The sequence below is a fragment of the Globicephala melas genome, chromosome 6, assembly GCF_963455315.2.
Source record: "Globicephala melas chromosome 6, mGloMel1.2, whole genome shotgun sequence".
Taxonomy (NCBI): Eukaryota; Metazoa; Chordata; class Mammalia; order Artiodactyla; family Delphinidae; genus Globicephala; species Globicephala melas.
In genome coordinates, this window is record NC_083319.1 from 44,379,946 (window position 1) to 44,407,373 (window position 27,428).

Below are 27,428 nucleotides of genomic sequence, written 5' to 3' on the forward strand. Positions count from 1 at the left end.
TAAATGACACGTTTTATTCTTTCTTTTTTTTTTTTTTTCTTGCGGTACGCGGGCCTCACTGTTGTGGCCTCTCCCGTTGCGGAGCACTGGCTCCGGACGCGCAGGCTCAGCGGCCATGGCTCACGGGCCCAGCCGCTCCGCGGCATGTGGGATCCTCTCGCACCGGGGCACGAACCCGTGTCCCCCGCATCGGCAGGCGGACTCTCAACCACTGCGCCACCAGGAAAGCCCACACGTTTTATTCTTAAAAAGAAAGATTCCGAAAGTAGAAGCTGTGAGCATTAAGAACATGTGATAGCTACCAAATGTAAAATAGATAGCTAGTGGGAAGCAGCCGCATAGCCTGGGAGATAAGCTCGGTGCTTTGTGACCACCTAAAGGGGTGGGATAGGGAGCGTGGGAGGGAGATGCAAGAGGGAGGAGATATGGGGATATATGTATATCTGATTCACTTTGTTATAAAGCAGAAACTAACACACCATTGTAAAGCAATTACACTCCAATAAGGATGTTAAAAAAAAAAAAAGAACATGTGATAGAAACTATGTGTGCTCAAGACAGTTGATGGCCTTGTCACCCTCAGTTAAAAAACTTATTAGATGGAGAAGCTCCGTGTCTTTTCTAATGGCTGTTCAGAGATGCCTTGCTCCTTTGTCCCTATCTTGGTCCTTCCCGGGGACTGGCAGGGTTAACACTTGCAGGGTAGTGAACTTAAAAACAGGGTCCAGAGCAGGGGATAAGCAACAGCATCTGTAGCACAATGGCAGATGATAGGTGGGTGAGGTATCGAGCCAGGCGTGAATTTCTCCATCTAGGCAGATGTGAAGTTGGGTCCTACTTTTATAGCTCCTGAGGCGCTGCCACTGTAGGGAGCTATTGGTCATCGGTATTAAAGATGTCACAGATACACAACTAGTAGAATAGATCAAATAAAAGAAAAAAAAAAACAGCAACACCAAGTGATGGTGAGGATGCAGGTAAATCGAAGGTCATACAGTGTTGTTGGGTAACAGTCTGGCAGTGTCTTACGAAATTAAACATTCATTTACTATATGACCCAGAAATCCCACTCCTAAATATTTTCTCCAAGAAAAATGAGAACTTGTGTTCATCCAAAAACTTGTACGTGAATGTTTATAGTGGCTTTAGTCATAATCACCAAAAACTGGAAACAACCCACTGGCCTACAACTGGTGAATGAATAAACAACCCGGGGAATCCATACAATGGAATACCACTCGTCAATTAAAAGGAACACATTACTGATTGATTAATTAGGGATGAATCTCAAATGCACTGTAACAAGGGAAAGAGACCAGGTTCAAAATGTTATATATAAATGCATATTCCACTAAGATGACATTCTGGAAGAGGCAAGTAGGCCAGAAGATACATTAGGAGTTGCCACGAATTGGGGGTGAAGCAAGAGGCTGATTACAAGGGAGCACTAGGGAGTTTTTCTGAGGTGACAGAATTGCTCTGTATCTTTATTATGGAGGTGTTTACATGACTATATGCATTCATCAAAGCCTATAGGAATATACAGGGAATGTTACTGTATGCAAATGATACCTCAAATAAACCTGATCCCCAAAAAAGGTCCATAGGGGAAAGCCCGGTCATCAAAGTGAGTTAGTTGGAAAGGTGATGCAAATGGAAAAGCAAGAAGTTTAAAAAGCTGTTTGGATTAAATATATTATCAAATTGGCTTTATTTGATGGAGCTTCCCTAAATCCATCGCAACCACTTCAACATTTGGAATGACACAGTGCAAACAGCAAGACTGAGAACCGTTCACAATATGTAAATCTTTCCTTTTATCAAAGGAATGAAGTCTTGCAACATATTTTAGTACAGACCTGCTTTCCAGGAACGTGACCACCTTAGCCACAACAAAATATGACTGATTATGCTAAATGATGGAGTCATTTGAAGCTACCGTAAACTCTGAAAATATGGCTGGTAATTTTGAAACAAAGATGAGAAAGCATACATGGCTCAGTCTCCTAAGTGCTGTTAACTCTACACCTAATATAACTGCCTTGAAAGTAAGCAAAAATCTATATAAATTGGTAGTTCTTGAAGTGTGGCACCAGGATTAGAGGCATCAGACCAGCAGTAGTGGCATCATCAGGAGCTTAGCAGAAATGCACATTCATGTGTTCCACCCCAGCGTGAATCAGAATCCAGTCATTTCCCTGCTCAGCAAACTCTAAGTTCAAGAGATGAGGAAGTGGCCATCATGAATGGCTGATGAAAAAAACATCCAAAAAAGGACACAAGCACGTTGCTGTCCATCTAGACCCATGCAGTCAAGATGAAGTACAAACCTACCCCGCCATACGCCCATACAATCTACATAGTAAAAAAGGGTTTTAATTACAGGCTTTACCCTTTTAAAACGCTCTGAGCCCAATCTATATTTAAAATGAAATTGGATTTCAAGTAGAATTTTATGCAAACTCAATTCTAGGAGATAATTAAAAACATTTATAATGTTCACAGTACTAAGAGAGGTGTAGTTATCTGTGATAGATCAGTTCATTCCATAACCAAGTGAGTAAAGTTTCAGAACTAAAATTTCACAGGTGATATACATACTAATAATTGTAACTATTAAAAATCAAAAGTCGTCTCCCAATAACCACTGGGTCCTGCCATATTCTACTTTATGTGGACTATATCTTCATAGCTTTTTCTTTTCAGGTAAAGGATGAATAATGATTTCTAGATTTTCAATAAATACCTCAAGCCGTAAAGATCAGAATATGTTTTCCTTCCTCTTTTCAAGTAAAATGTTTTGGTATTTCAACAGATGTCTTAGTAGAAAAATGCTATTTTCATCCATCCGAATGAGAGTTCATCAAGCACAGGGAAGATGAATAAAGTAGCCCCAAATATCATCATAATTATACCAGCACATACGCTCAATTTATAAAACAAGGCTTTATTTGCATTACATTATCAATGTCTCCTCTTGGAGTCCTGCTTTATTGATACTATCTGTCCATGCTATCCAAGGGCTATAAATTCGTAATTCTGCACAAATGGACTATCTAATCTTTCAATCATCTAGGGGCAGATATTTAATCTGACGCCAGTTCCCAGCTGACATTCAGTTCTTCTGTGGATGAATACTCACAGGCAACAACATCTGAACATCAGTTTAAGCAAAACACCACCAAGGTAGATCTGTTGCCCCTCACCTCCATGCGTACACTTGGCCCCAAACACGTGTAAAACTAATGCCAGTGTTTTGGATGATCTGCATGTTTTAGCACCATTGCCCACTTTCAGAATTTTACAATTTTGTAAACAGGATCAGTAACTCATCAGGCCGCATGTTTTTGTCTTGTTTTATCCTAGGTAACAGCAATATTAATTTCCACCTTTACAGTGCTTTCCCTTACACTGTTCTGTTCTTTGTTTTTTGGGTTTTTTTGTGGTATGCGGGCCTCTCACTGTTGTGGCCTCTCCCGTTGCGGAGCACAGGCTCCGGACGTGCAGGCTCAGCGGCCATGGCTCACGGGCGCAGCTGCTCCGCGGCATGTGGGATCTTCCCGGACCAGGGCACGAACCCACGTCCCCTGCATCGGCAGGCGGTCTCTCAACTACTGCGCCACCAGGGAAGCCCTCTTACACTGTTTTTTATGAGTAATTAAGATAATGTTATACCCCTTTGTAAAACTGGCCATTTACTTCCTGTTATTTTTATAATAAAATAAAATAGGGTTAATTTGGCCCAAGAAGGGCTACCAGATCTGGCTCCTATTTACCTTTCTATTGTCATCTTCTAACACTTCTCCCCTTCACTCAATCCAACCCCATTGGCCTCCTTTCTAGCCTCAGGACCTTTTCACTTGCTGTCCCATTTGTCTTGGCATTCCTTTTTCTCCAATCTCCCATTGCCTAATTCCTTCTCCTCTTTTAGATCTTAACTCAAATATCACTTCCTCAGAAAAAATCTTCTCTGACCTTCTCCAGTTCCTCTCCATCTGATCAAGCTGTTTATTTTCTAAGTTTTAAAATATTGGTATATTGGCTGCACCCACCACAGTGCCTGGCACAGAGCGGCTACCCAATAAGCATTTATACAATGAATAAATAAATGAATGAATGAACACTGTGAAATAAGTGAAGAATTATTACCTTAATTTTCCAAATAATAAAACTGAAGCCCAGCTAAATTCAGCAATTTACCCAACTTTATACTATGAGCTAGTAATAGAAACAAGATTTTTCTGACACTAAGCTCAGTGCTAGTTTCACTATTTGATACAAATCCTAAATAGACTTAAAAAAATCATAATTTGTGCTTAGAGTGATATTTTCAACTCTTAGTAAAGTTTCAACTCCAACACGATTAACTGTAGGATTAATACCTTTATCTCAACAATTCCTGAGCTTGTCTGAAGTTTTTAATTTTTTTTTCTTAACATAAAAATCCATTGACCTTTATCTCAGCAGCTTGCTTGATCTTAAATATATGTCAAATAACCCAAAAAGAGAGTTTAAATAACCATTATGCCTACCAAGTAAATGTTTGTATCCATAAAATAGAAAGTTAGAAGTGATGTTTAAGAAAATGTACTCAGGAGGTAGACTGAGTTATAAGTATTTCTCTTCTATCATTCCTAAGTACTTACTGTTGACATAAAAGATAAACCAAATACAGTGTTTTACCAAAAGAATCATTGCAACGTTTACAGTATTTTGCAGTAACTGAAGACATATACTTATCTGGACAAATATCTCATATCTGGATAAATGAAGAAAAAGTAAGTGAATTTAATATATATTAATCTTCTACCTGAGGTGTCCACGGGACTAAAAATTAATCCATGAATTATTCTGATACTCCAAACACTGGATATTGCCTGACTGCTACATTTGTATCGCTCAAATAGAGGCAGGCAATTTAGTAGAAAAAAAGCCTTCACAAGTTTTCCTCCCTCTTAGCTCAAATATGGCGACATTCTGTAGCTAAATTGTGAAATAGATTTAAAGCCCAAATAAACTAAAGTGATAAAGACCCAGGGTGGAGAATGGTTTGGGCAGGCACAAGTCCCATTTCACATGTATCATATTAATTTGAATTCTTACAGTGACTGCAGTAGATATTCTGAAATGTCTCTATACTGTTACTTTAGTTACTGCCTAACTTCCGACCCCTCATCACACAGTTTAATAAACCCGCCAAGGAAAGCTGAGTTTAGGTTACAGTCATGGCTAAAGGCACCCCCATTATAATACGGTCATATTCCTATTTGCAAAAGTGACCACTACACCCACCTTTCCCAAAACGAACCTTGTGACCTTCCCCAGGAAAGAGCTCTCTGGTTCAAGAGACCAACCAAGGTATTCACGCTTTAGTCATTAGATCAATCATTTACCTCCTTACTGAACAGCCACCACAATAAAAATGACCTTTTGATGTACCAAAACCAGGAAAAAACATCTAACATTTCTTTTCAAGGTAGTTTAATGAAAAGGGTATAAAAGTGAGATTTTCACAGAAGTAGGGAAAAAAATATTGCCTCCAAAATCGAGATTTTTTTTTTTCATACACCACATACCTAAATATGCAAACACCTTTGACAAATTTTCCCCATTCATATATCTCCTAAAGAGACACAGACCCTGATAAATACAAAAATTATTAGCAATACTTACTAAAGAAATATATGTTCTTCCTATAAACGATCAAGATGACTAGAAAAGCTTCTCTATATTATTAGTAAGACAATTCTCAGGCGTCACCTTTAAAATCAGAGCTTGAAGGTACTAGAACTCAGGTCCGCTAAATGCCCAGTTCATTGCTCTAGTCATACCTCTTCTTCTGAGGCCTCAGATTCTTCACCTTTATAATGAGGGGCTAGGTGGTACAATTGCTAGCAAACCTGAAACCCAACAGGTCTCACTACCTATCGGGGGCATTTACATTTTAGGAGACAATATTACAGGACTCCTCCAAAGCCATAGATTGTTGGAAGTGGCATTTGTCTTTCAAAACAAACAAATCACCATTAATTAAAACACACACATACACACCCTTTCTTTCCAACAATAAGGAATAACCAAATCTGATGTGATAATGTACAAGGCAGTGCCTTAATGGAATGCTGGATCCAGCAAGATTTAAGCAATAAATTTTATGGAACTTGATCATACTCTCCCATCACAAAGCCCTTTATGATAACACTTGAGTAAATCCATCTGGTTGAGTTAATAATTAGGTTAAATCTGTTACAAGTTAATGATGCATAGACAAGTCATTCCAGGTACATGATGATGCAGCGAATTTGTGACACAAGTTACAGATAATATTTTGCACCGCCTTTCATTTTTCTTTATTTCCTACTCTGACTAGAAAACAAAAAGCCATTCAAGAACAAATAAGACCTTCAAATAAGACCTACATACGTACAGACTGGATTCAAAGGGGAAAAAAAGCACTTTCCTAAGGAGTTACATAGGGTTTCAGAAAGACCTCTCAAAGGTTGAGAAAGACCCCAGCCCATTTCTATATTCTGAGCTGCCTGGTGGATTGTAAAATAAAGAAATGCTTAAGTATGTAGTGTGTTTATTTAAATGTTTATGTGTAATACAAAAATAGAACTATGCTGTCCACCAGAGTTTCAGAATGCACAATGTATATTCATGCCTAGTGTACTTACTATAACTAGTGAAATGTAGTAATGAGAAATGAGATGAAAGTAAACAGACATTGTAGTTCAATATGGTTGGGGTATGAAACTACATCTATAAGCAAATTGGAAGATATTTCATAAACATGAAACCTGGAGCCAAATGATCTTCAGCCCATGCTCCCGGTATTCCATCCCCTGGGTAAGATCCTGGAGTTCATTTAAAGATTTATTATGTGGCCAGGGCCTTTAAATAGAAATTACACACAAAAGCACAAATCTGTGACCTTCAACATCAACAAATACTTATATATGTGTAGCTATCCAAAGACCAGCCCCCAGTCCAAAAGAAAATAGACTGTACTTTAGCAAAATCTGTGTACTGAGGCTGGAATCATCAAAGCGCAATAGAGTTGAAAATGAGCTAATGATTCCCGTGTTTTGATGTTAATGAAAAGAGAGAAGGCTGAGACCAGAGTGGAGGGAGAGTGGCTTCCTTGGGGAGAGAGAGGCTCTGAGCTCTGGGGAAACAGCCAGCCTATCAGGTGTTGAGGAAGAACTGAGCACAGTGGATGCTGTCAACCCTGGCTGCATATTTAAGACAACTGATGCCCAGACCCCACACAAGGTCAATTAATCAGAATCACTGAAGATACCTTTTAAAGGCTCCCGGGTGACTGGAATGTGAGCCAGGGATTGACGGCCACTGAGTCAGGGTCACTGAGGCTGGGGGATAGAAAAGGCTGAGTAAGCACAGCTCCAGCAATCAGGACCTGAGTGACTGCAATAAAACAGAGCCGGTTCCTCCTAGAACGAATCTGGTATGGGAGCAGGGTCGGGTAGGGGGTGTCCAGAGATAGGTCTCTCTCATGTTCACCAATAGAGTAGAAGAAAATGGCCCTATAGAGGACAGGACATTCAGATGATTAAAGCCACAGCAGGCTAAATTGAGACCATGTGCCTCTCCACCTGAGACTGCACAACATTTCCACCCAGTGTGCTTTACGGATGTTAACATTCTAAACAATTAACGTCTCTTATCACATAGTAGGGAACAGGTCACATCTCTGCTCAAAACTGTCTAATGGCCTTCCCCTTCCCTCAGAGAAAATCCAGCCCTTACTATGCACATCCTACACAGACTTGCGCTAAAGTGTGGTCCCAGGACCAGCAGCAATAATAGTACCGCCCGAGAGTTTGTCAAAACTACAGAACCTCTGGCCCCATCGATCAACTAAATCAGCATCTACATTTAAACAGGATCCCCATGTGACTTTATGCACATTAAAACGTGAGAAGCTATAAAACAGATAAACAACAAGGTCCTACTGTATAGCACGGAGAATTATATTCAACACCTTGTAATAACTGATAATAGAAAAGAATCCAAAAAAGAATATACATATGTATAACTGAATCACTTTGCTGTACACCTGAAACATTGTAAATCAAGTATACTTTAATTAAAAACTTGTGACAAGCACTGACCTACCGAGTCTCCCTCACCTCTCCCACCCACCCCTATTACCTCTCTGCTACCTGACCTGTTTGCTCAGCACCTTCTTACCATTCCTTCAATCTACCAGTCTCTCTTCTGTTCAGGGCCTTTACTCTGGCTGCTTCCTCTACTAGAATGTACCTCCTCCAGATATCTGGAAGGCTCATTTGTTTACCTCACCTTCTTCAGATCTTTTCTCATGTCACCTCCTCCATGAAAACTTCCCTCACCATCCTGTTTACAACTGAAAAAAATTTTCCAGACATTCCCCCTTCCCTGCTTCCTGTCCACAGGACTTACCACCAGTGGACATACTTTTTTGTTTTCTATTCAATTGTTTATTAACAGTCTCCCTGTGATAGACTGCAAAATATGGCCACAAATTCTTGGCATCTCTTTCTATGGAGGAAGAGATGTCTCTGCTTCTTGAAGCTGGGCTTGGTAATGTGACTTGCTTTGACTTATGGGATGTTAGGATATGGACACGAGCAAAAATTTGAAAAGAGCTTGCACATGAGAATTTCTCTCTCTGGTTGCTGGGATACCTTCTTGTCGCTAAGGGAAGAAGCACAAACGAGCCTGCTGGAGGATGGGAGACCCATGACCAGTTACCCCCATAATCTAAGCTAGCAGCCAGCAGAAACCACAAGAACATGAGTGAAGCCATCCCAGACTAGCCAGGCCCTAGATGACCCACCAGTTGCCTGAAGAACCTAACATTCAACTCACAGCCTCACAGAAATAATGATTGTCATTTTAAGCCACTGGGTTTTGGGTGATATGTTTTGAAGCAAGCTGGAACCCTTGTAATTTCCAAGAGGGTAGAGATTTTTGTGCCCCACTGCATCTTCAGGGTTTAGTAGTGTACTTAGCATAGGGGAGATAGTCTAAAATATTTGCAGTGAATGTTGAAGGACAGAATGATGATCACAAAGGAAAAAAAAAAAAAAAACCCACGAGTGAAAGAAATAAAGGCCCGAAATGGCCTCCATCACTGAGAGACTAAAAGGTAGGAGCAGGACCTCCTAGGTTCATTAGAACCTTGTCTCTTCAGATTCAGGGTGAACTAAATAAGATTTCAACTACTTTGGTAACAGAATATTTTAGCCAAAAAAAAAAAAAATCCACATGTTCATTCACATGCGGTGTTTCAAATTTATTCAAAACAGTTCTAGTTTCACGGTGCTTAACTTGTCTAAGGCTGCATAGCCATGTGACCTTTAGAATAGTTTTCACATTATGCAGCACTTACACTCCTCATTTTAAATTATTCCGATTTTTAACAGCTCGCAAATCGGCGAACCAAATCACTGCATGTTGCTTCAATTCTGTCTTGCCAAAGAAGAAAAATCTGCTGCTTTGGATTCATGTCAAGAGTTGGAAATTCGGGCCATAACATTTTAAATCTCAGATGTTCCCCACTGTGTCCACCTCACATAAATCAATAAGCACACAAATACCCACATGTTTGGGAAGCCAGTTCACTAACAACTAAGGCACAATGGCCTGTGGAATGCGGCGGCAAATTTAAGTGGATTCTGCAGCAGTGGGTGTCATAATCTGAGAGTACAGTGTGGTCCTTAGCAGTGGCACAAACAAGTGCAATTGGCAAGCAAAAAGCAAGTTCGATATTAAACAATTAACTGAGGTACAAAGCTAACACGTTATTTTCATTTGATGGGAAAAAATAAAAGACAAACTGTAGTACACTACGTTTCTGTCTTCTTGGAAAAGGAAACAAACCCTCAATTTTCTCTAGTCTTACCAGTCATGGACAGGCATATCTAAACTTATGGAACAAGTCTCCTCTGGAGAGCTGGCAAGGCTGGAGAGAAGCAACTCGGAGCAACTAAGCTCTGGGATCTTCAGGGTTTCTTTCAGGAAGTGCAAATCTCTAAGCAACAGAATCCCATACACACATTTGCAAATACCTACTATCTGGCTTCTGATTTTTTGAAACACATGTCATTATCACTTGCATAATGAGCACAATGTATACTGGAGATCCATGAGGTCTTCCTATTAAGTCACAGGATTCTTATCTAGAGTATCACATAATCTCTCTCCCTCTTCCATTACCAATCTCCATCTATACTGTGTGCAAGGCTAAGGAGAAAGCTCTTGAACTTTTGTATTAGTGGGAACAGGCAAGATTCCACAGTAGGAACAAATGAACCCATGAATCTCAGTGACTGAAAACAAGAAAAGCTTGTTTCTAGCTCATGTTACACATCCATTGTGCACTGGCTGGGAGCGCCGCTCATCATGGCCCGCAAGGACCCAGGCCAATGGAGCACCCACCACCTGGAGCTTGGCAGATCGAAGTAGGGCAGATGGGGAGCACAGTGAATCATGCACTGACTGTTAAGAGGGGACGTGTGTCACTTCTGCTCACATTTCCTTGGCCAACAGAAGTTACATGACCAAATAGGAAATACACCCACTTACACCGCAAATAGGGAAATACAATCCTATCACATGGTGAGAAGAAGTGAAAATATTCAGGGGATGGTATTAACGACACTGCTGTCTCTATTCCCTCCCGGCCTCCACGTATTCAAAGCCATTTATCCGTTTCAGAGTATTTTCCCGAGGGCATCTGAATGGCAGAGCACACTCTTCCAGGTACCATAAAGTACCAGAGTTTAAACAAAAGAGGTTTTAGCCACAGGCAATTTCATTTGAGGAAATGACGTCTGAGAAGGGCTTTGCCGAATGAGTGAGAACTGGACGGGAGGATGTCCAGGCAGTGGGAGCAACTCGAGCAGGGGCAGAAAAGTAGGGCATGGCAGTGCATGTGCAAAGAATGGCAAAATGTTTAGGCTGAATGATATTCAGAATAGACGGGGTGGGGTGGGGGGGAAGGAGGGGGAGGGGGAAGGAGGGGGAGGGGGGAAGGAGGGGGAGGGGGAAGGAGGGGGAGGGGGAAGGAGGGGGAGGGGGAGGAGGGGGAGGGGGAAGGAGGGGGAGGGGAGGGGCGAGTGGGAAGAGGGGGGAGGAGAAGAGGAAGAAGTCTCTTTGACCACAGTGGGTTCTGAAAAGATTAAACTGCCTTATGTGGCATGTTTTGAAGGGAAAGACAGTGGGACAGGATAGGACTGGCACAGTAGTCCAAGCAAGAAGCAACAAAGGGCTTAGCTACAGGAGACCCACCTCAATGGAGAGAAGAGAAGAGCTCTACTCTAGAATCGCATACAGCAGAAGAAGACTCAGCTTTCCCATCTCCCTTTCATCTGACCCAGAAAACATAACTCACCTTTCCCTCTATCTGCCTGAGCCTGAAGGGACTGGTCATTTGAGGCTTAGAACTGATTAAAGTGACGAGGTCAGATGGGGAGACCCATCTCGATTGAGAGACTAGCTTCTGGCCATGTCACCCAACCAAGAGGGCATTCCTTTCATAATTAAGTGGAGTTAACTCCCAGTGGAGAGTTCCTCTATTTGTTCTCAGTTTATTTCCTATCTCCAAGGATATCTCTGAAGCCACTCCTTAAGGACTAAACTGCAGGACTTAATTTATGTGTTTATCCTGGAGCCTGTAATTCCTCCTCTCATGCAGATTTAACTTCAGCGCTTTGGCCCTTCAAATTGGCCAATCCAGGTAAGCCCTTCCATGGTCGATCCAGGTAGGTCAGCCATGGGCCATCACAAGATTCTACGGCTTATATTATACAGAGCTTTAGGACCCGTCGTGTGCACCAAATCTGCTTATTTTTGCTACTCCCACGCATTCCACACAGACAGTACAATTAGCCTGTGATCTGAAACCTTCTCTTACTACTGACCAATTCCATCATTGGGGGGTCCCTCTGTGCTGTTCTTCCCACTGCTCCAGTAGATACAAGACTTGCACTGTCACCCCCAGGGAGATGAGCGTAGCCAGCAGAGCCCCCAGCGTTCCTTGGAATCCCTGGAGAAGCCATCGCAGTCCTTGGATGATCTGGGACTTGGCTCTTGGGGTGGACAATGTCACACTGTGTACTCTGACTCTCCCACTAAGAATTCTCATGAAGTCAAAGCCAGAAAGAATGACCCTGCTGACGATGCCAAGTTCTGAAACATTCAAAGATAAGGATTAGGCTATTTCCCAGGAAGTCCTGGACTTTAGAATCCATACACACATGACTCATCAATCCTAGATCACTCCTTTTTACCACACTCCACTATAGAATATACTATGCACTGTGAGCCTTCCTTATTGACTGGGTAATAGAATTTTTAAAAATTTTTCTCCAGTGTTCAGATTTGTTTCTCATTTTATATACACTGCAGGACTATAACATACTTTAGGATTTGACCAATATTCAGTGATTACCTTTACAGAGCCAAACACCATGCTACATGCTGTGGAATAATAATTAAGACCCTTACAAGGAGAAAAGAAAAAAAAAAAAACTTTACTAAATTCCCTGGGGAGATTTTGGGCAAAGTACTATTGGAGTCAAAGCACTGAAAAATCAGAGTGATTGTACCTGTATTTTACCTGTATTTCCAGAGTGAGGTATAGTGGAGGTGACATTTGAGATGTGTCTTCAAGAAGAGAATTTCCAGAAGGGCAAGGGGTCAGATGAATATTCCAGGTGGAAAGACTGGCACAGAAACAGGAAAGGATTGAGTCTAGTATCTGGGGAACAATGGGAAGTCCAGTTTGGCTTTGTTAAGGGACGGAGCAAGAAAGTCGATGGAAAAAGTATTTCAGGACTAGTAGATAGAGGACTGTAAAAGTCCAGAGAAGGAATCTGTTTGTTTAAACACAGGAGGCAAATGGCGGCTACTGGTGACTTCTGAATAGGTAAATGGCATCACCAAAATCAAGCTTTAAGATCACCCTCTTCAATCTCAAGCTCAATCACTTCTTCCCTGTTCACTAGACTTCATTTACACCTGCCGGTTTCTGTTCCCCTGGGGCCTTTGCACCAGCTGTCTCCTCTGCAGGGAACTCACCCCACCCCAGACCTCCATGTGGTCGGGGCTCCTTCTTATTCAGATCTCCGCTCGAGTGTTCCCTCCTCAATGAGCTTCCCTAACCAGCCTATCTGAAGGAGTCCTCCCACCCTTAGGCACTTTTTACTCTACTAATGTATTTAGCTTTCCAATAGCAACTTATCATAATTTGAAATTATTTTATTCACTTCATGGCTGCCTCATAGGTTGGTTCCTCTCACTATAAGCCCCATGTGAGCACATACCTTATTTAAAGACAGATACAGTAGGCCTGGGTCTAACAGAATGGCTAATAAACAACAGGTACTCAATAACTATTTTTTAGCAGCTTCACCGAGATAAAGTTCACATACCATATATTTATTTAAAGTATACTATTCAAATGCTTTTAGTGTAGTTACACAGTTGTGCAAAAATCACAACCCATTTTAGAACATTTTCATCACCCCCGAAAGAAACCCCATACCCATGAGCGGTCCCCCCATCTCCCCACCCCCCAATCCTTTCAGCCCTAGGCAACCACTAATCTACTTTCTGTCTCTGTAGATTTGTCTACTCTGGACATTTCATATAAACAGAATCATACATTCATGACCTTTTGTGACTGGTTCCTTTCACTCAGCCGGTGAAGTGTTTTCAAGGTTCATCCATGTTGTAGCCTGTATCAGTACTTCATTCATTTTTATTGCAGAATATTCCATTGTAAGGATACACTATATTTTGTTCATCCATTCATCAGTTGATACACATTTGTGTTGTTTCTATTTTCTGGCTCCTATGAATAATGCTGCCACCAACTTTTGTCTGCAGGTTTTTGTGTGAACAAATGTTTCATTTCCCTTGACTGTATACTTAGGTGTGGAACTGCTGGGTCGTATGGTAACTCTATGTTTGTTTAATGTTTTGAGGGACTGCCAGACTGTTTTCCAACAGTGGTTGCACCACTTTGCATTTCCACTAATAGTGTATGAGGGTTCCAATTTCTCCACATTCTTTTTTTTTTTTTAATTTTATTTATTTATTTATTTTTGGCTGTGTTGGGTCTTCATTTCTGTGCGTGGGCTTTCTCTAGTTGCAGCGAGCGGGGGCCACTCTTCATCGTGGTGCGCAGGCCTCTCACTGTCGCGGCCTCTCTTGTTGCGGAGCACAAGCTCCAGACGCGCAGGCTCAGTAGTTGTGGCTCACGGGCCTAGTTGCTCCGCGGCATGTGGGATCTTCCCAGACCAGGGCTCGAACCCATGTCCCCTGCATTGGCAGGCAGATTCTCAACCACTGCGCCACCAGGGCAGCCCTCTCCACATTCTTGTCAACACTTGTGATTATCTGTCTTTCTGATTATAGTAACCTAAGTGAATATGATGTGAATTAGTATCTCATTGTGGTTTTGATTTGCATTTCCCTGATGACTAATGACGTTGAGCAACTTTTCATGTGCTTATTGGCCATTTGTATATCTTCTTTGGAGACATGTCTATTCAGATCCTTTGTGCCCATTTTTAATTGGGTTATTTGTCTTTTTATTATTGAGTGTAGGAGTTCTTTACATATTCTGGATACAAGGCTCTCATCAGATGTGATTTGCAAATATTTTCTCCCATTCTGTGCATTGTCTTTTGACTTTTCTTGATGGTGTCCTTCAATAACTATTTTTAAAATAAAACAATGAATAAAACGAATCCTTTAAGACAGAAAACTATGACCAGTTCATAAGTATGTGGCAAATTAGTGGCAGGGCAGGACCTAGAGGAGAATTCAAGTCACCTGTTTTCAGCCCTGAGTTTTGTTTACTGGTTCTCAGCATTGCCCAACTAGCCCAGAAGCAATGACATCATCCTACGATGAGTCAAAGAATGCAGCATTTGGTAAATTGGCTCATGAGCATTAACCAAATGGAAAGATGCCCCAAGGTTAAAAAAATAAAGAAAAGAGGTTTTGCTGGAAGCTAGGCTATAATAAATCTTAAGTGGCCTACAATTTAGTTTTCTCTTGAAAAACTCTGAAATTGATGAATGGGTCCCACACACACACAGGAAAAAAAAAAATTAGTTAAATGCAACTAGAATAGGTCCAGGATGAGTAAGCAGTAAACTTCTAAACTTGTAGTTACGGATATATGCTTACAAGATTAAAGGCTCTGAAATTGTCTTCCCCCCCTGCACTGCATTCAAACTCATGAGCACTGCCCAGTTTTATTATGGTTGAGAAACTTCAACTAGTGAAAACAAGGTACAAGCCTGGGAACATCGATATGGAGAGAACTGGTATATTTTTACAGCTGTAAGAGCTTCTCAGAGTAGAAAAATACCAGACCTTAAGTACTTATTACAAAAATATCAGCTCTAAGTACTTAGTACAAATATATATGATATATATATATGTGTGTGTACACACACACACACACACACACACTGGGAAAGGCAGCAGGGAAGGACTTGCTTTTAATAAATCTTAACCAGTTTCAATGCTGGCAGGGTATCCACAATGTAATTTTCCCAGGACAGAATTAACCCCTTAGATAATGCACAGAAGATTCAACTAGAAACTTCATGCTTCTTTTGTGGTGCTAACCCTAACCTAACAATCAGATTCACATATAAATGCAAACAAGATTAATCTAGTATTGTAGACAGCAACCTAAAAATATTATACAGAGAGCAATTTATAAATAATTTAAAAAACACATTTTAAAATATGTCCATATTCTTACAAGGCAGTAAAGTTAGACTAAGAATACATAAAAAACATGTTCAGAACATACTTCATTATACTATAAAAAAATATATGTGAAGGGCAGAATACATGACGTGAATAAATTATAGGTATAATTATTTATTATAATGGAAAGTAGGCTACATGACGACTTAAGATAGAGGCAAACATAAAATGTGACATCATATATACCATTTTTAAATCATCCTTAAATATTATTTCTGGCTTTACATTCTCTGTTTACACTCTTCCCTCTATATTCAGCGCTCAATGCAAACTTCAGTTTTTAAATCAAATATGGGAAGGCTCATTTGGGAAGCAATCCCCCATGAATCTATCTTTATCCCTTAAGTTGATACAGGACCTGCAGTGCAAATAATAGTGCACAGATGTGTAAAGTAGAGATAATACCTAAATTTATCCAAGGAGAATTGAAGTATGGGGCAGACTTCGTGTTTATCTGCCTAGTGAGTATACCAGCACAAAATACTTGGAATCCTTATCTTATCCAAGCTGATAACCCTGCCAATATCACAGCCTCACAGTTTCTTGATCCCATCCAGTCCACTGGCCTTCACCTGTTCTCTATCTGGTCAGCCCACCTTGGACCTTATCATGCAGAATAGCTCTAACCTAGAGCTTACAAAGAAAATTACCCTCTGGGACGGCTCCCATCTTTCCACTTCTACCACTCTTATCAAACAGGCTTTCCATTTTTATTTTGAACCTTTATACCTGCCCTATTCCTTTGGCTCCCCAGTCCTATTTTAGCCCTACCATCTTTCTCAAAGCCGGGACACTGTGGTCTATCATTTCAAAGACAGTATCCCTTTGTGTTCGAGAACCATTCATCTCCGTCACCGCCAGCTTCCCACAGTCTCTTGTTCCCTTCTCTCTCACTCTGATACATTCTAACTCCCTGTTTTGTCTTTATCTAATCTCAGGTTCCTGAGCATTAGTCACAAAAGCACAGAACAATATAGACTGGTTCATTTTCTCACTCATTCACTTAACCACTACTTACTGAGCAATAACTATGCACAAGCAGCTACTGCCATTGCCGTTTGGCAACTCTTCTCATTAGGCACTAATTAGGTCGTTAATTCCTATCAGAATTTTCTGGTAGGAGCCCTGGAGCACCAGGCCACCAATTTCACCCAGTTCCCCCTCTCTCTGCAGGTGACCTTCACCTCAGAACCGACAGTGAGATCCAGACCATTGTCCACACACACTCACCTCCTTTCCTCCCCAGTGTGAACTCCCTAAATCTCCATTCACCTTCATTCTTCTTTAGGCTCAAGGCACCAATGTCCCTCTTCCTTTCCAAACCTACTCCTCTCTAGGTGCACCCTTTATGCTTCCTGTCCCAAGGGCTCACTGTGCTTCTCCTATGCCACCCACTGGGCTAGGTGCTGGGGACACAAATAGGAATGAGGCACAGCCCTGCTTTCCCAGCTAGTGGAAGAACAGATATGCAATTACACACTCAAACACACGCACAAATACACATGCAATCAGGGTGACCATATCATTTCTCTGCCAAACTCAGACATGTCTGAAAAGTGAAAGGGATATAAAAAATACTTAATGGAGGTGAACTGATTTACTGTAGGCATAAACCAGTGCTGTCCCTGCCAAAATACGATTATGGTCACACTAATTACAAGATAGTATGGTACCTTCGACTATGCAGCCATTAAAATTTGCCTAAAATTATTTAGTAACATTGGAAAAGGCTCATAATACAACATTAAGTGAAAACAGTATATAGAAACTGAGCATAACTTGGTTGAAAAAAAGAACAAGACATAATAACTGACATTTATTGAGTATGCAGTACGTGCCAGGCACCATTCTAACTACTTTCAACTAATCCTCACAACAACCCTATGAGGAAAATACCATTAGATCTTTTTCACACATGAAGAAACTTAGGCACAGAGAGCTTAAGATGCTTGCCTAGGGTAGCCCAGCTAGGAAGTGGCAGTATTAGGATTCAAACCCTTTTGGTTCTAGACCTATGATCCTAAATACTCCAGGACATTGATGAGATGAAGGGAGATAAGGTAGGTGGGCAGGCAGATGTGCAATGAAACTCCCCCTTACTGCTCAATCAAGCATTGGTGCTAAGAGCACGGGTAACCTCCTTGTCCCCAGTTCTTTAAGCCGTGTTTCAGTTCTCACCTCCTAGATTCTCTCTACAGGATTTCTCTTTAGTGCGATGCTCTGTGGCTCTCTGACTCTGTATCTTCAGGGCCTCCCCGCCCCCTTCATCTACTCCCTTTATCCCTTGCCTTCTCCATGGAGGTTGTATTTTAGCCCTACCATCTTTCTCAAAGCTGGGACACTGTGGTCTATCATTTCAAAAACAGTATCCCTTTGTGTTCGAGAACTATTCATCTCCATCACCCCCAGCTTCAGGCTGTGTTCCCAGCCCTCCTCTCTCTTTGTGCTTCACTTCTTAGCATCCTATGCCCTTCCACAGTTTCACTTATATTGAGGTGGTGAGTGCCAGTCTTCACTTATTTCCTGCCCTAAATTCTCTTCTTCCTACTGGACATTTGCATCTGCATGACTCTCTACCTGCCAACAACACTAAGGCTGAACCTACCATGTTGCTCCCAGCAGACTGCCCTCATTCTACAGACAAGTCCCCATTCTCCGGGTCCCCAGGCTATAAACTTTGTTCTCTTCACCTTCTCCCTTCTCCTCAACCTCCACTTGCATTTGGTTACCAAGCCATGTTGAATCCACCTGTATAAGAGCTTCCAAATCTATTCTGTTTCCATTGTCACAGGTTCTGTGTTTGTTAACAATTAACTTTTCCCAACACAATAGCCTCTCTGCCTCTTCCAGGTCATTATGCACACAGCTACCAGAGAACTCCTCCCAGGTGGGACTGAACCATACCGCACTGCCTGTGGCTCCATTAGTACTTGTCTTGCTTATCAGTAGCTATGGATAAAAATGTCCTAGGTCCACGGGCTTCCCTGGTGGCGCAGCAGTTAAGAATCCGCCTGCCAATGCAGGGGACATGGGTTCGAGCCCTGGTCCGCGAAGATCCCACACGCCGCGGAGCAACTAAGCCTGTGCGCCACAACTACTGAGCCTGCGTCCTAGAGCCCATGAGCCTCAACTACTGAAGCCCGTGGGCCTGGAGCCCGTGCACCACAACGAAGAGTAGCCCCTGCTCGCCGCAACTAGAGAAAGCCCGCAAGCAGCCAAAAATATAAATAAATAAATAAATTTTACAAAATCACCAGTGCTCCACTACAGAAACCCCCAGGAACCCTGGCATTCTCTTATTTTTCCTTTGAGCAGCTTTTGCATCTCCGTGGAGTCCTTATAGATCATATAATGCTTCCTATGTCTTGTTTTATTTATATATTCACATTCATTATTAGGGCACTTGATAACACAGCAACCCTGTGAGGTGGATGGCGCAGGTGTTAAGGTCCCCAACGTGAAAAATCAGGCACTGAGGGTCAGGTTGGTAAATAAATAAAAGGTTTGAAGTTTCACTCAAACCTTCTGACTCAGTCTGGTTTTCTTTCTGGTCTCTTTTTCCTCCCAGCGTTAACCTAAACTGAAGAGTTTATTGGCATGGATTGTTCCTTCTTGGTACACTTAGACGGAGAGATGTAATCGGTTGAACTAGTGAGAATGTTGCATGAGTAATTTCACTTTAAACTATGTGCAAATTTAACTTTGATAAAAATAGAAATTCATAGATACATACATATGTATCTTATAGCACGCATGAGTGTGTATCAGCATTCATTTTTACCACCCATGAAGATAAAGTCGGCTTCTTTGTCATTTAATCCAACCTGAATTAGCCAAGTGATAAAGTCAGAAGCCAGAGCGATGCCGGGAGATACTTAAGCCTTGGGGGAAACCCAGACACTGCTTCACATAACTTGAACCGACAACACAAATTCCCCTCCCTGCCCAGGGGATGTTTCTGGGTCAGGACTCCCTCCCTTAACCAAAGAGTTAGACATTGCTGGACATTTTCCCAGCACACTACCCTGCTTCTCTGGCTGACCTTTACAGTTAGGACCTCTGGATATAAACTCATGAAAGATAGCAATAAGGCAAATTCAGCTGCCTTGGGGCTCACAAAAATGCAGTGTTTCAATTCAAACAGACCCCGAAAATCCCAATGGCCACATACAAGCCATTCCTAGTCTATGAGGTTAAAGCAACAGACCCACCATCATCAGGCCAAGCACCCTGAACTGCTTCTTCTCATGAATGGTTCCCCCACTCATGAGAATTACGCATGTGACAGTGGCCAGCAGAAGTCAAAGCTAAGGTTCTCGGGCATGGAGGTCAGAGCTGAGGTTCCTGCCTGGTGCAAAGGCAGGTGCATCACACAAGGATCAACCTGGGACTCCCACATCCATTTACAAATGCCTAAGGATATAACTAGGGGAGGACGGTCCACTCTCATACAACCTACCGGACTAGCCCCATCCCCTATTTCTAATGCCATCCGTGAGCACCCAGAACTCACTCTCCACTGTTTACCAGCACTTCAAGCAACCCACATTACTCACAGGTCAAAACTAACCAGCAGAGTGGGAGGCCTTCGGGGCATTGCTGAACAAGGTTCTTCCTGCTAAAGCAGATCTTCCTGCTGATTTGGAAAAAGCTTCTTCTAACCTTCCTCATGTAAACCACATTCAGAATTAAATGAAATATAAATTCAAATATGATCTATCATAATATACCAAGGCAAGATGCTTTATAAAATACTGTCTTCAGATATTTTTTGTCCCTTTCTTCCATCTCCATTGAGCTTATCCTATACTATTTAATGGGCTACGACAAAGATCAACCAGGGAAGGGAGCACTGCCACGGGAAATCAGCCAGAATTGTTTAGAACCCAATGGAAAACTATTTTTAAACTATTTTAAATTGTTAGTTGAAGTGGAAAACGAGTTTCCCTGTCTACAAAGCTCTGATTTAGCTCTTTTGACTTGGTCATCAAAAACGTATTTTCCTGACCTTCAATGAGTTGCATCTTCCTGCTTGTTATAAAAATGTCTCCCATTCTCCATATCTAAATAAAGTCTGAATCTCACTTATTTCAGATTCAGATTCAACAAACCTTCCACAGCAAGCTTAACTATATGCTGGGCAACACAGAATCGACTCCCTCTATTATCTAGAGATTTATCCTTTTACAGATGAAGGAACAGGGGCTCCATTAAGTTCAGTGACTTTCCTGCTTTCCTGGACCTTGCAAGTGGCATCTGCAGAGCTTCCAAGTCTATGCTCTCAATGGCAACACCAGGTAAAACATTTTTCCCAGTATTGCTTGCAGCTGGCTTTATCTTTCTGGACTCTTGCCTAAGATAAGTTACAAGGTTTGGGGAGGGGTTTTTGCTCCAGGTGATCTCAATTTGGAATCAAGGATTCTAAGCACCTCACAGAAGGATAAATACAGCTGTTGCATACTGCAAACAACCTTTACAGAGGACCTTCCTCCCTGGGTTCAAATAACCAGAAGTTAATTCCTACTGGTTTGTAGATTTTGTCCAAACAAAGGTTCACAATTAACATTATGTCAGGTCTTATTCCTTTATGTCTTTTCTATCCTCTAACCACTATACCGCTAGTTCAAAGGGTCACAGCACACGATCAGGAAGGAAGAACTAGGCCTGTTCTTCCATCCCTGTGCAGGCCAACAGGCAGACGTACCTACCCTCAGCCACCTGGGGTACGGAGGTCGAACTAAATATTAAGAGGGCTTGGAGTCCGGGCTTGTAGGGGAAGAAAGGAAGGGCTTTCTAGAATTTCAGAATTTCGAGGCATAACCATTCACAAAATATAAACACTGTGTGAAAACCTACCAAAACAAGCACTATTTCTATAACCAAAGACAAGAAAACCTTCATTATTATTCCTTTCCAGGAAGTCAAGTATGTCCTTTCTGCCTGTTGCTTGCTTACTTGCTCTTGTGTTACTCTCCATTTCCTATCTTCCGTGAACATGAGAGGCATGCCTATTCTTTTCTGTAGAAATCTCCAGGCCAGAAATTTTACCTCTGGTGGCTTTTAAATGCTAAGATGCTATACGAAACATGATACTGAAACTCTGAATAGACAGTCAAAACCGTACCTTTACTGTGGTGGAAAGTCACTGCCTTATTCACCTAAAATATTATATAGAAAGATATCAAAAATACTACCAGGATATTAGATGGCTTTAGAAACGATAACAGGTCTCAGTTCCAATCTGTGACATATAAGGTGGGACCCCCACCCCCCCGCAAGCCCGAAAGGGTAAAAATAGGAGAGCATTCCAGAGACATTTGCAAATAAATTACTGCCCTCAACTGAACCACAGCTGGTTTACTGATGGAAAGAAAGAATAACAAAAGGATGGCTCTTACAGTGCAATGATATTGCATGTGTGAACTCAATTTACCACCTGCAAGACTTAGCTTAGGGTTATGCTCCTTTGATCTACAGAGGAAATGCTTTACACAGTAAGAATAGCTGATCTTTTTACACTGGTTAGGGCATGAGTTCAAGGGGTTCTCTGTCAGCTCTGTAAGCACTCAGTTTCCTCACCGGCATTGTAAAAACCCACAACAAATCATGTTTGGTGCTATTTGTATGTAAACTTTCTTAGTATTACTTTTTAAATGAAAATCCATGGATCTCCACTAGAAGGCCCTTTGTAAAAAGTCAGGCCAGGTTGCAGGATACTGTAATGTTTGCTTCTTCACGAGTGGGTTCTGTGACAATTTCTTCTCCCCCACTCTGCCAGGCTCCGAAATGTGTAAATTCTATTTAATGAGTTTAGTTTGATACAGATCTTTCTACTTTCGTAATTCCTGAAGCTTCTCAGGTTCAAGAAGTCCAGGTCGCCTTGAACTAAGTATCTGTGAATTAAGACTGGACGTTTGCTTCCAGTCTACTGAGCCACTAAATCAGAATTCAGGGAAATGGGGATTTGACTTACTTCCTCCTTCTCCCCCATCCTCACAAGCATGAGTAGGCCTGGACCAGACAGTCCTAGGTCTGAATCATGCCCTTACCACTGTCTAGCTGGGTGACCCTGTGCGGGTCAACTTCTCCAGAGTATTAGGTTCCCTGTTGCTGTATGTTAAGTAATATGCACCAAAAACGGTCATTGTGTGGATTATGAAACAAGTGTGTGGTCAAGAACTATTCTTCCAAATATGCCTGTTTTATGAGAGATGCTCAATGTCAGCTGAACCTGGGTGATGCATCTGGAAAGATTATTAACATGACTACTTTTATTGTTAGCCTTTCCTGTTACATTCTCCAGTCACATGCAGCACCCAACTTCAAGCTCGTGTAAAAACACTTGAACAGACTCGATGTTTTCTTCCAGAGGAAAAAAAGAAGCAGGTAGAATCCTACCAAGCCGTTAGAATGAAACTCCTGAAGATGATAGGCACTCAGGCAAGAAAATCTGGCTGGCTGTCCCTTCCTTCCTTCCTTCCTGGTGTGTGTTGGTCTCGGCGACGGGGGATACAGACGATGCCCCTTGCCCTGGTCTCAGCCCTGCACAAGGTTGGCTTCTCCGCAACACGCCCTCCCTCTGGACCCACAAAGAGCAGCAAGACCTCCCGCTCCCCCGATGCCCCCAGTGCTCTTTCTAGATGCGGCAACAGCAGATCCGCCTGCTCTCGGTGCCGCGCCCCAGGCAGCCGAAAGTCCCCGTGCTAGAGCACTTGTGCTCCTGGACATGGAGCTCGACGGCATCAGAAATCGTCTGTGCTCTCCTGCTCCAGTGGCCCCAGCCGGCACCCTCCTCTCCCCTCATCCTGGCAGGGCAGGCAGGGCGCGTGCAGACGCAGCAGTCCCACAAGCGCGTCTGCTGTGAGGGCGCCCCCATCACCCTCGCCTCCCTCCCCCAGCAAAGTCTCACCAGGGTCAGGCCAGGGCCCCCTCCTCGGGCCAGGTCGGGAGAAGCGAGTGGGAGGGGTGTAAGGATGGGGGTGCACTTTCTGGGACCCGCTTATACCCGCCTTTGTCACCCCATTTCTTGCAGGAAAGAGAGCGAGGAAGCCAAGACCGTGCGGAGGTATCTCCAAATCTGTTGCGCTTCCAATCTTCCCCATAACACCACTCAATTCACGGTCCCCCAGCCGGGCAGCTCTGCCCAAAGCCCGCGAACGGCACCCCACCAAAGCCCCGCGCCCCGCTGCCCGCCCAACTCTCGCCCCACCGAGCCTCCGCAGACTCGCCGTTTTCCAAAGCAGAACCCCGTCGATGGTCTCGGAAGTTCTCCCACCTCCCCCTCCGACTCCCCAGTTGGGAGCCCCACGCGGATCCAGCTCGCGAGGCGAAGAAGCCGGGAGGTCTCCCCTCAAACCTTTGCTCACGCCGGGTCCCGTCCCCTCTTCTCTCCCTCCTCCAGTCTAGCTCCAGTCCCAGCGGTTCTCTCCGCACTGGAAGAGGAAACTTCTTTCTGGACTAAATTCAGGTCCGAGCAGGAAAGGCTTTCCTTTCCCCGCCTCCCCCTTACACCAGCTCTCAGAAACCGCAGGGAGCCGGCACCAGGGGCGCGCTTACTCTCTACCCCCCAAAGAGCCCACTGGTCCCCGACGTTCCACTGCAAAAGTTCCGGTAGGGTCTGAAACCACCAGGAGGGTATGTACATTCGCGATTCTTCCAGAGACCCTACCTATGCCTCGTGACTTGCAAGAAACAAGCATACAAAACACAAACCCCAGCAACTTTGGGGAGCGAATGAGTGTGTGTGCGTGTGTGTGAGAGCGCGAGAGCATCGCTCAAGAGTTAGGGCAACAGCTGCAAGAGCACATCTGGAAGGGGGGAGGGGGATTGACGAGGAGGGGACCAGAGCGACTCCCCCCAGCCCCCGCCCCTGCCCTCTCAGCTTCAGGGCCGAGAGCCCGACCAGCCAGCGCTTACCTGTCCTAGGTTGATGAATCCATACTTGCTGGCTATGCGGTTGGCCTCCGGGAAGCCGCCGGCGATTTTGACTGCCCAGTGGTTGGTGTAGACGCGCGTCCGGCACACGGGGAGCAGGCAGCCCCCGAGCAGCGCCAGCACACACAGCAAGTCCAGCCGTCCCGGGCAGCAGCAGCGGCTCCCCCAGCCCATGGCCCCGGCGCTTCGCTGCTTCTTCGGTCGCTCGCTTGCTCCGCGCACTAAGCTGCGCGCACAACTAACTTCTCCGGCCTGGGCCGCCCCGGCTCGCAGCCCCCGGCCGCCGCGGCTCGCAGCCCTGGGCGATCGGCAGGAGGCGGCGAGCCCCGGCAGGGAGCAGAGCAGCGAGCCTCGCGCCGACTCCTAGACCATCCCTGGGGCTCCGGAGACCTGTGCTCCCAGCTCTCCGGCCCGCGGGGCGGTCGGCCGGCGCTCCCCGGCTCGGGCGCAGGAGGCGGCTGAGTGGGGCGGGCGCCCTCCCGCAGCTGGGTCTCGCCGGGCTCGGCTCCCGGACTCTCCGACTCGCCCTTGCTCCTCCAGGGGCCCCCGAGCGCGACGGAGGCGGCGGTGCAGGCAGCGGCCGGGCGCCCCCTCTGCTGGCCCAGGTTCCGAGCGCTCGCTAGCTCTCTCCCCGCGCTCCCTCCGGCTCCGAGCGGCGCGCCGGGAGTGTAAGTGGCAATGGCAGCAGCACCCTCTCTGCATAAATGACTCCCCCCGCCCCGCTCGACACCCCTCCTTTCCCACATCTCCCTCCTCCTCTCCCTCCTCCGCCCGCCCGAAAGCGGCCACGGCCAGGCGCCAACCAGGTCCTAGCGCCGCCGGGTTCTTCAGGCTGTAGCCTCCAGGGTCCTGAGCAGCAAAAGCGAGTCTTTCCAAAGGGCTGGGAAGAGAGCCCCGGTGTGGAGGTTTTACCCCCTTCTCTCCCTTCCCTCATGGATTTGTATTAATTTACCGCCACTTCCCGAAAGACTAAAAAGATTTACAAGCTGGTTCTAGTCAAGTGCCCCGAAGATTCATTCATCCTAGCTCTGAACGTCCTCAAGCAACGAAGTATTTAAGGAGCTCACTTGCGTGTCAATTGCCGAACAAATAACCCGAGATTTTCACTTCGTTAATTCTTCACGCTTCTCAGCAACTGTTTATTTTACACATTCTGCTCTCGGGAGAAGCTACCACACAGGACCGTAAGGCGCATCGACTCTTGCAAAAGCCAGCCACCGCGGTTCCAAAGCCGAGTCTGCTGCCTGCTGACTTTCGAAATCCGTGCTTCCAATACTAGGCAACGCCACGGAAGAGTAAAATTCCAGTCGCGCAAGTGGGGAAAGATGTTTCTGTGTATATTTGGTTTGAAAGTGGATGGAGTTGTTGGGGCCAAGGAAATAACTTCATTCATTCGTTCCATTGAGTCTGATGAGGGCTTCTTTTTCTCCACCAAGGGAGAAGTTTTGCTACTTTTTCAAGCACGGCCCTGTAACAGTGAGAGACTTTGATAGAAAAAGGACCACAGAGGAATTTCGAATGAAATAAATGTGTGACTGCGCCGCCTTCATTACTGTATCTTGCACTGTGACTGCATCAGGCAAGAGGGAGCAGGGATTAACCCGCTTCTGCTGAACAACCTCCCCGCCTTTTCTGGCACAGGACGATTTCTTGTGAATAGAAAATGTACCCTTATGAAATAATTCAATCGACATTTAAAGTATTCACTCTATCCCTAACCCGGGCCCCCCTTTTCCCTCTCCTTTTCCCATCCCCCATTCTCTTTCTTCCTAGGCATTGGTTAAATGTATTTGAGGGTAATTAACCCATCACACCTATAGCTTTGGGTAATGATTCTTTCATCTGCCTAGGGCTTTACTTTCCTCCCTTATCCCCTCAGCTGAACCATAGCTGCAGACTCAAAGCATATAAATTTTATAAAATTCAGTTAAATTCATAAAATTATCATTTTATGGCATTTTACACATCATATAATGTGTGCCCTATTATTTAATCTGGAAAACAAACCCACCAAATAACTTTATTCCCACACTACTGACGAAGAAGTGGAAGATCAGAAGAACTAAATCATTTGCAGAAAGACATGTATTTTACTCATTTACTTATTTGACTGGTTGGACACATATCTTTTGAGCACCTAGAATGTGCCAGGCATTATGCTAGATACTGGAGAAAAAGGAGGAGGGGAAAGATGGGGAGGCACCAAGGACTAGTGGAATTCAGACTCTCTGAATAACTCTAAATGTGGTTTATTGTTATTGTTGTTATTTGTAGATATTAAAGCACAAGTACTATGCTTATGCTTTGGGCTTTAGAGTTTTGGTCCAGCCTTGCTACTGGCTAGTCCCTTTGCACATTCCCTCTTCAACCTGGAGCCTAGAAAGTTTACAACCTATTAGGTCACTGTTTTTGAATTTTTGTTTTTTTGGGGGGTGTTTTTTTTGTGTGTGGTACACGGGCCTCTCACTGTTGTGGCCTCTCCCGTTGCGGAGCACAGGCTCCGGACGCGTAGGCTCAGCGGCCATGGCTCACGGGCCCAGCCGCTCCACAGCATGTGGGATCCTCCCGGACCGGGGCACGAACCCATGTCCCCTGCATTGGCAGGCGGACTCTCAACCACTGCGCCACCAGGGAAGCCCTTAGGTCACTGTTAATTGCCACCCAGACTACCGGCATCTATTCACAGGGAC

At 44.0% G+C, this 27,428-nt stretch overlaps 1 protein-coding gene across 2 annotated transcripts in view; it reads right to left on the reverse strand.

Annotated features, from left to right (window-relative positions):
* Positions 1-25,366, reverse strand: part of PCSK5 (proprotein convertase subtilisin/kexin type 5) — a 313,374-nt gene extending 288,008 nt beyond the window's left edge. For both annotated transcript variants that reach the window (XM_060300834.1, XM_030876984.2), the window contains exon 1: positions 24,721-25,366. In XM_060300834.1, coding sequence (XP_060156817.1) covers positions 24,721-24,912 — 192 coding nt within the window. In that variant the 5' untranslated portion in view covers positions 24,913-25,366. The remainder of the gene's footprint in view (positions 1-24,720) is intronic.
* Between the last annotated feature and the right edge of the window lie 2,062 nt (positions 25,367-27,428).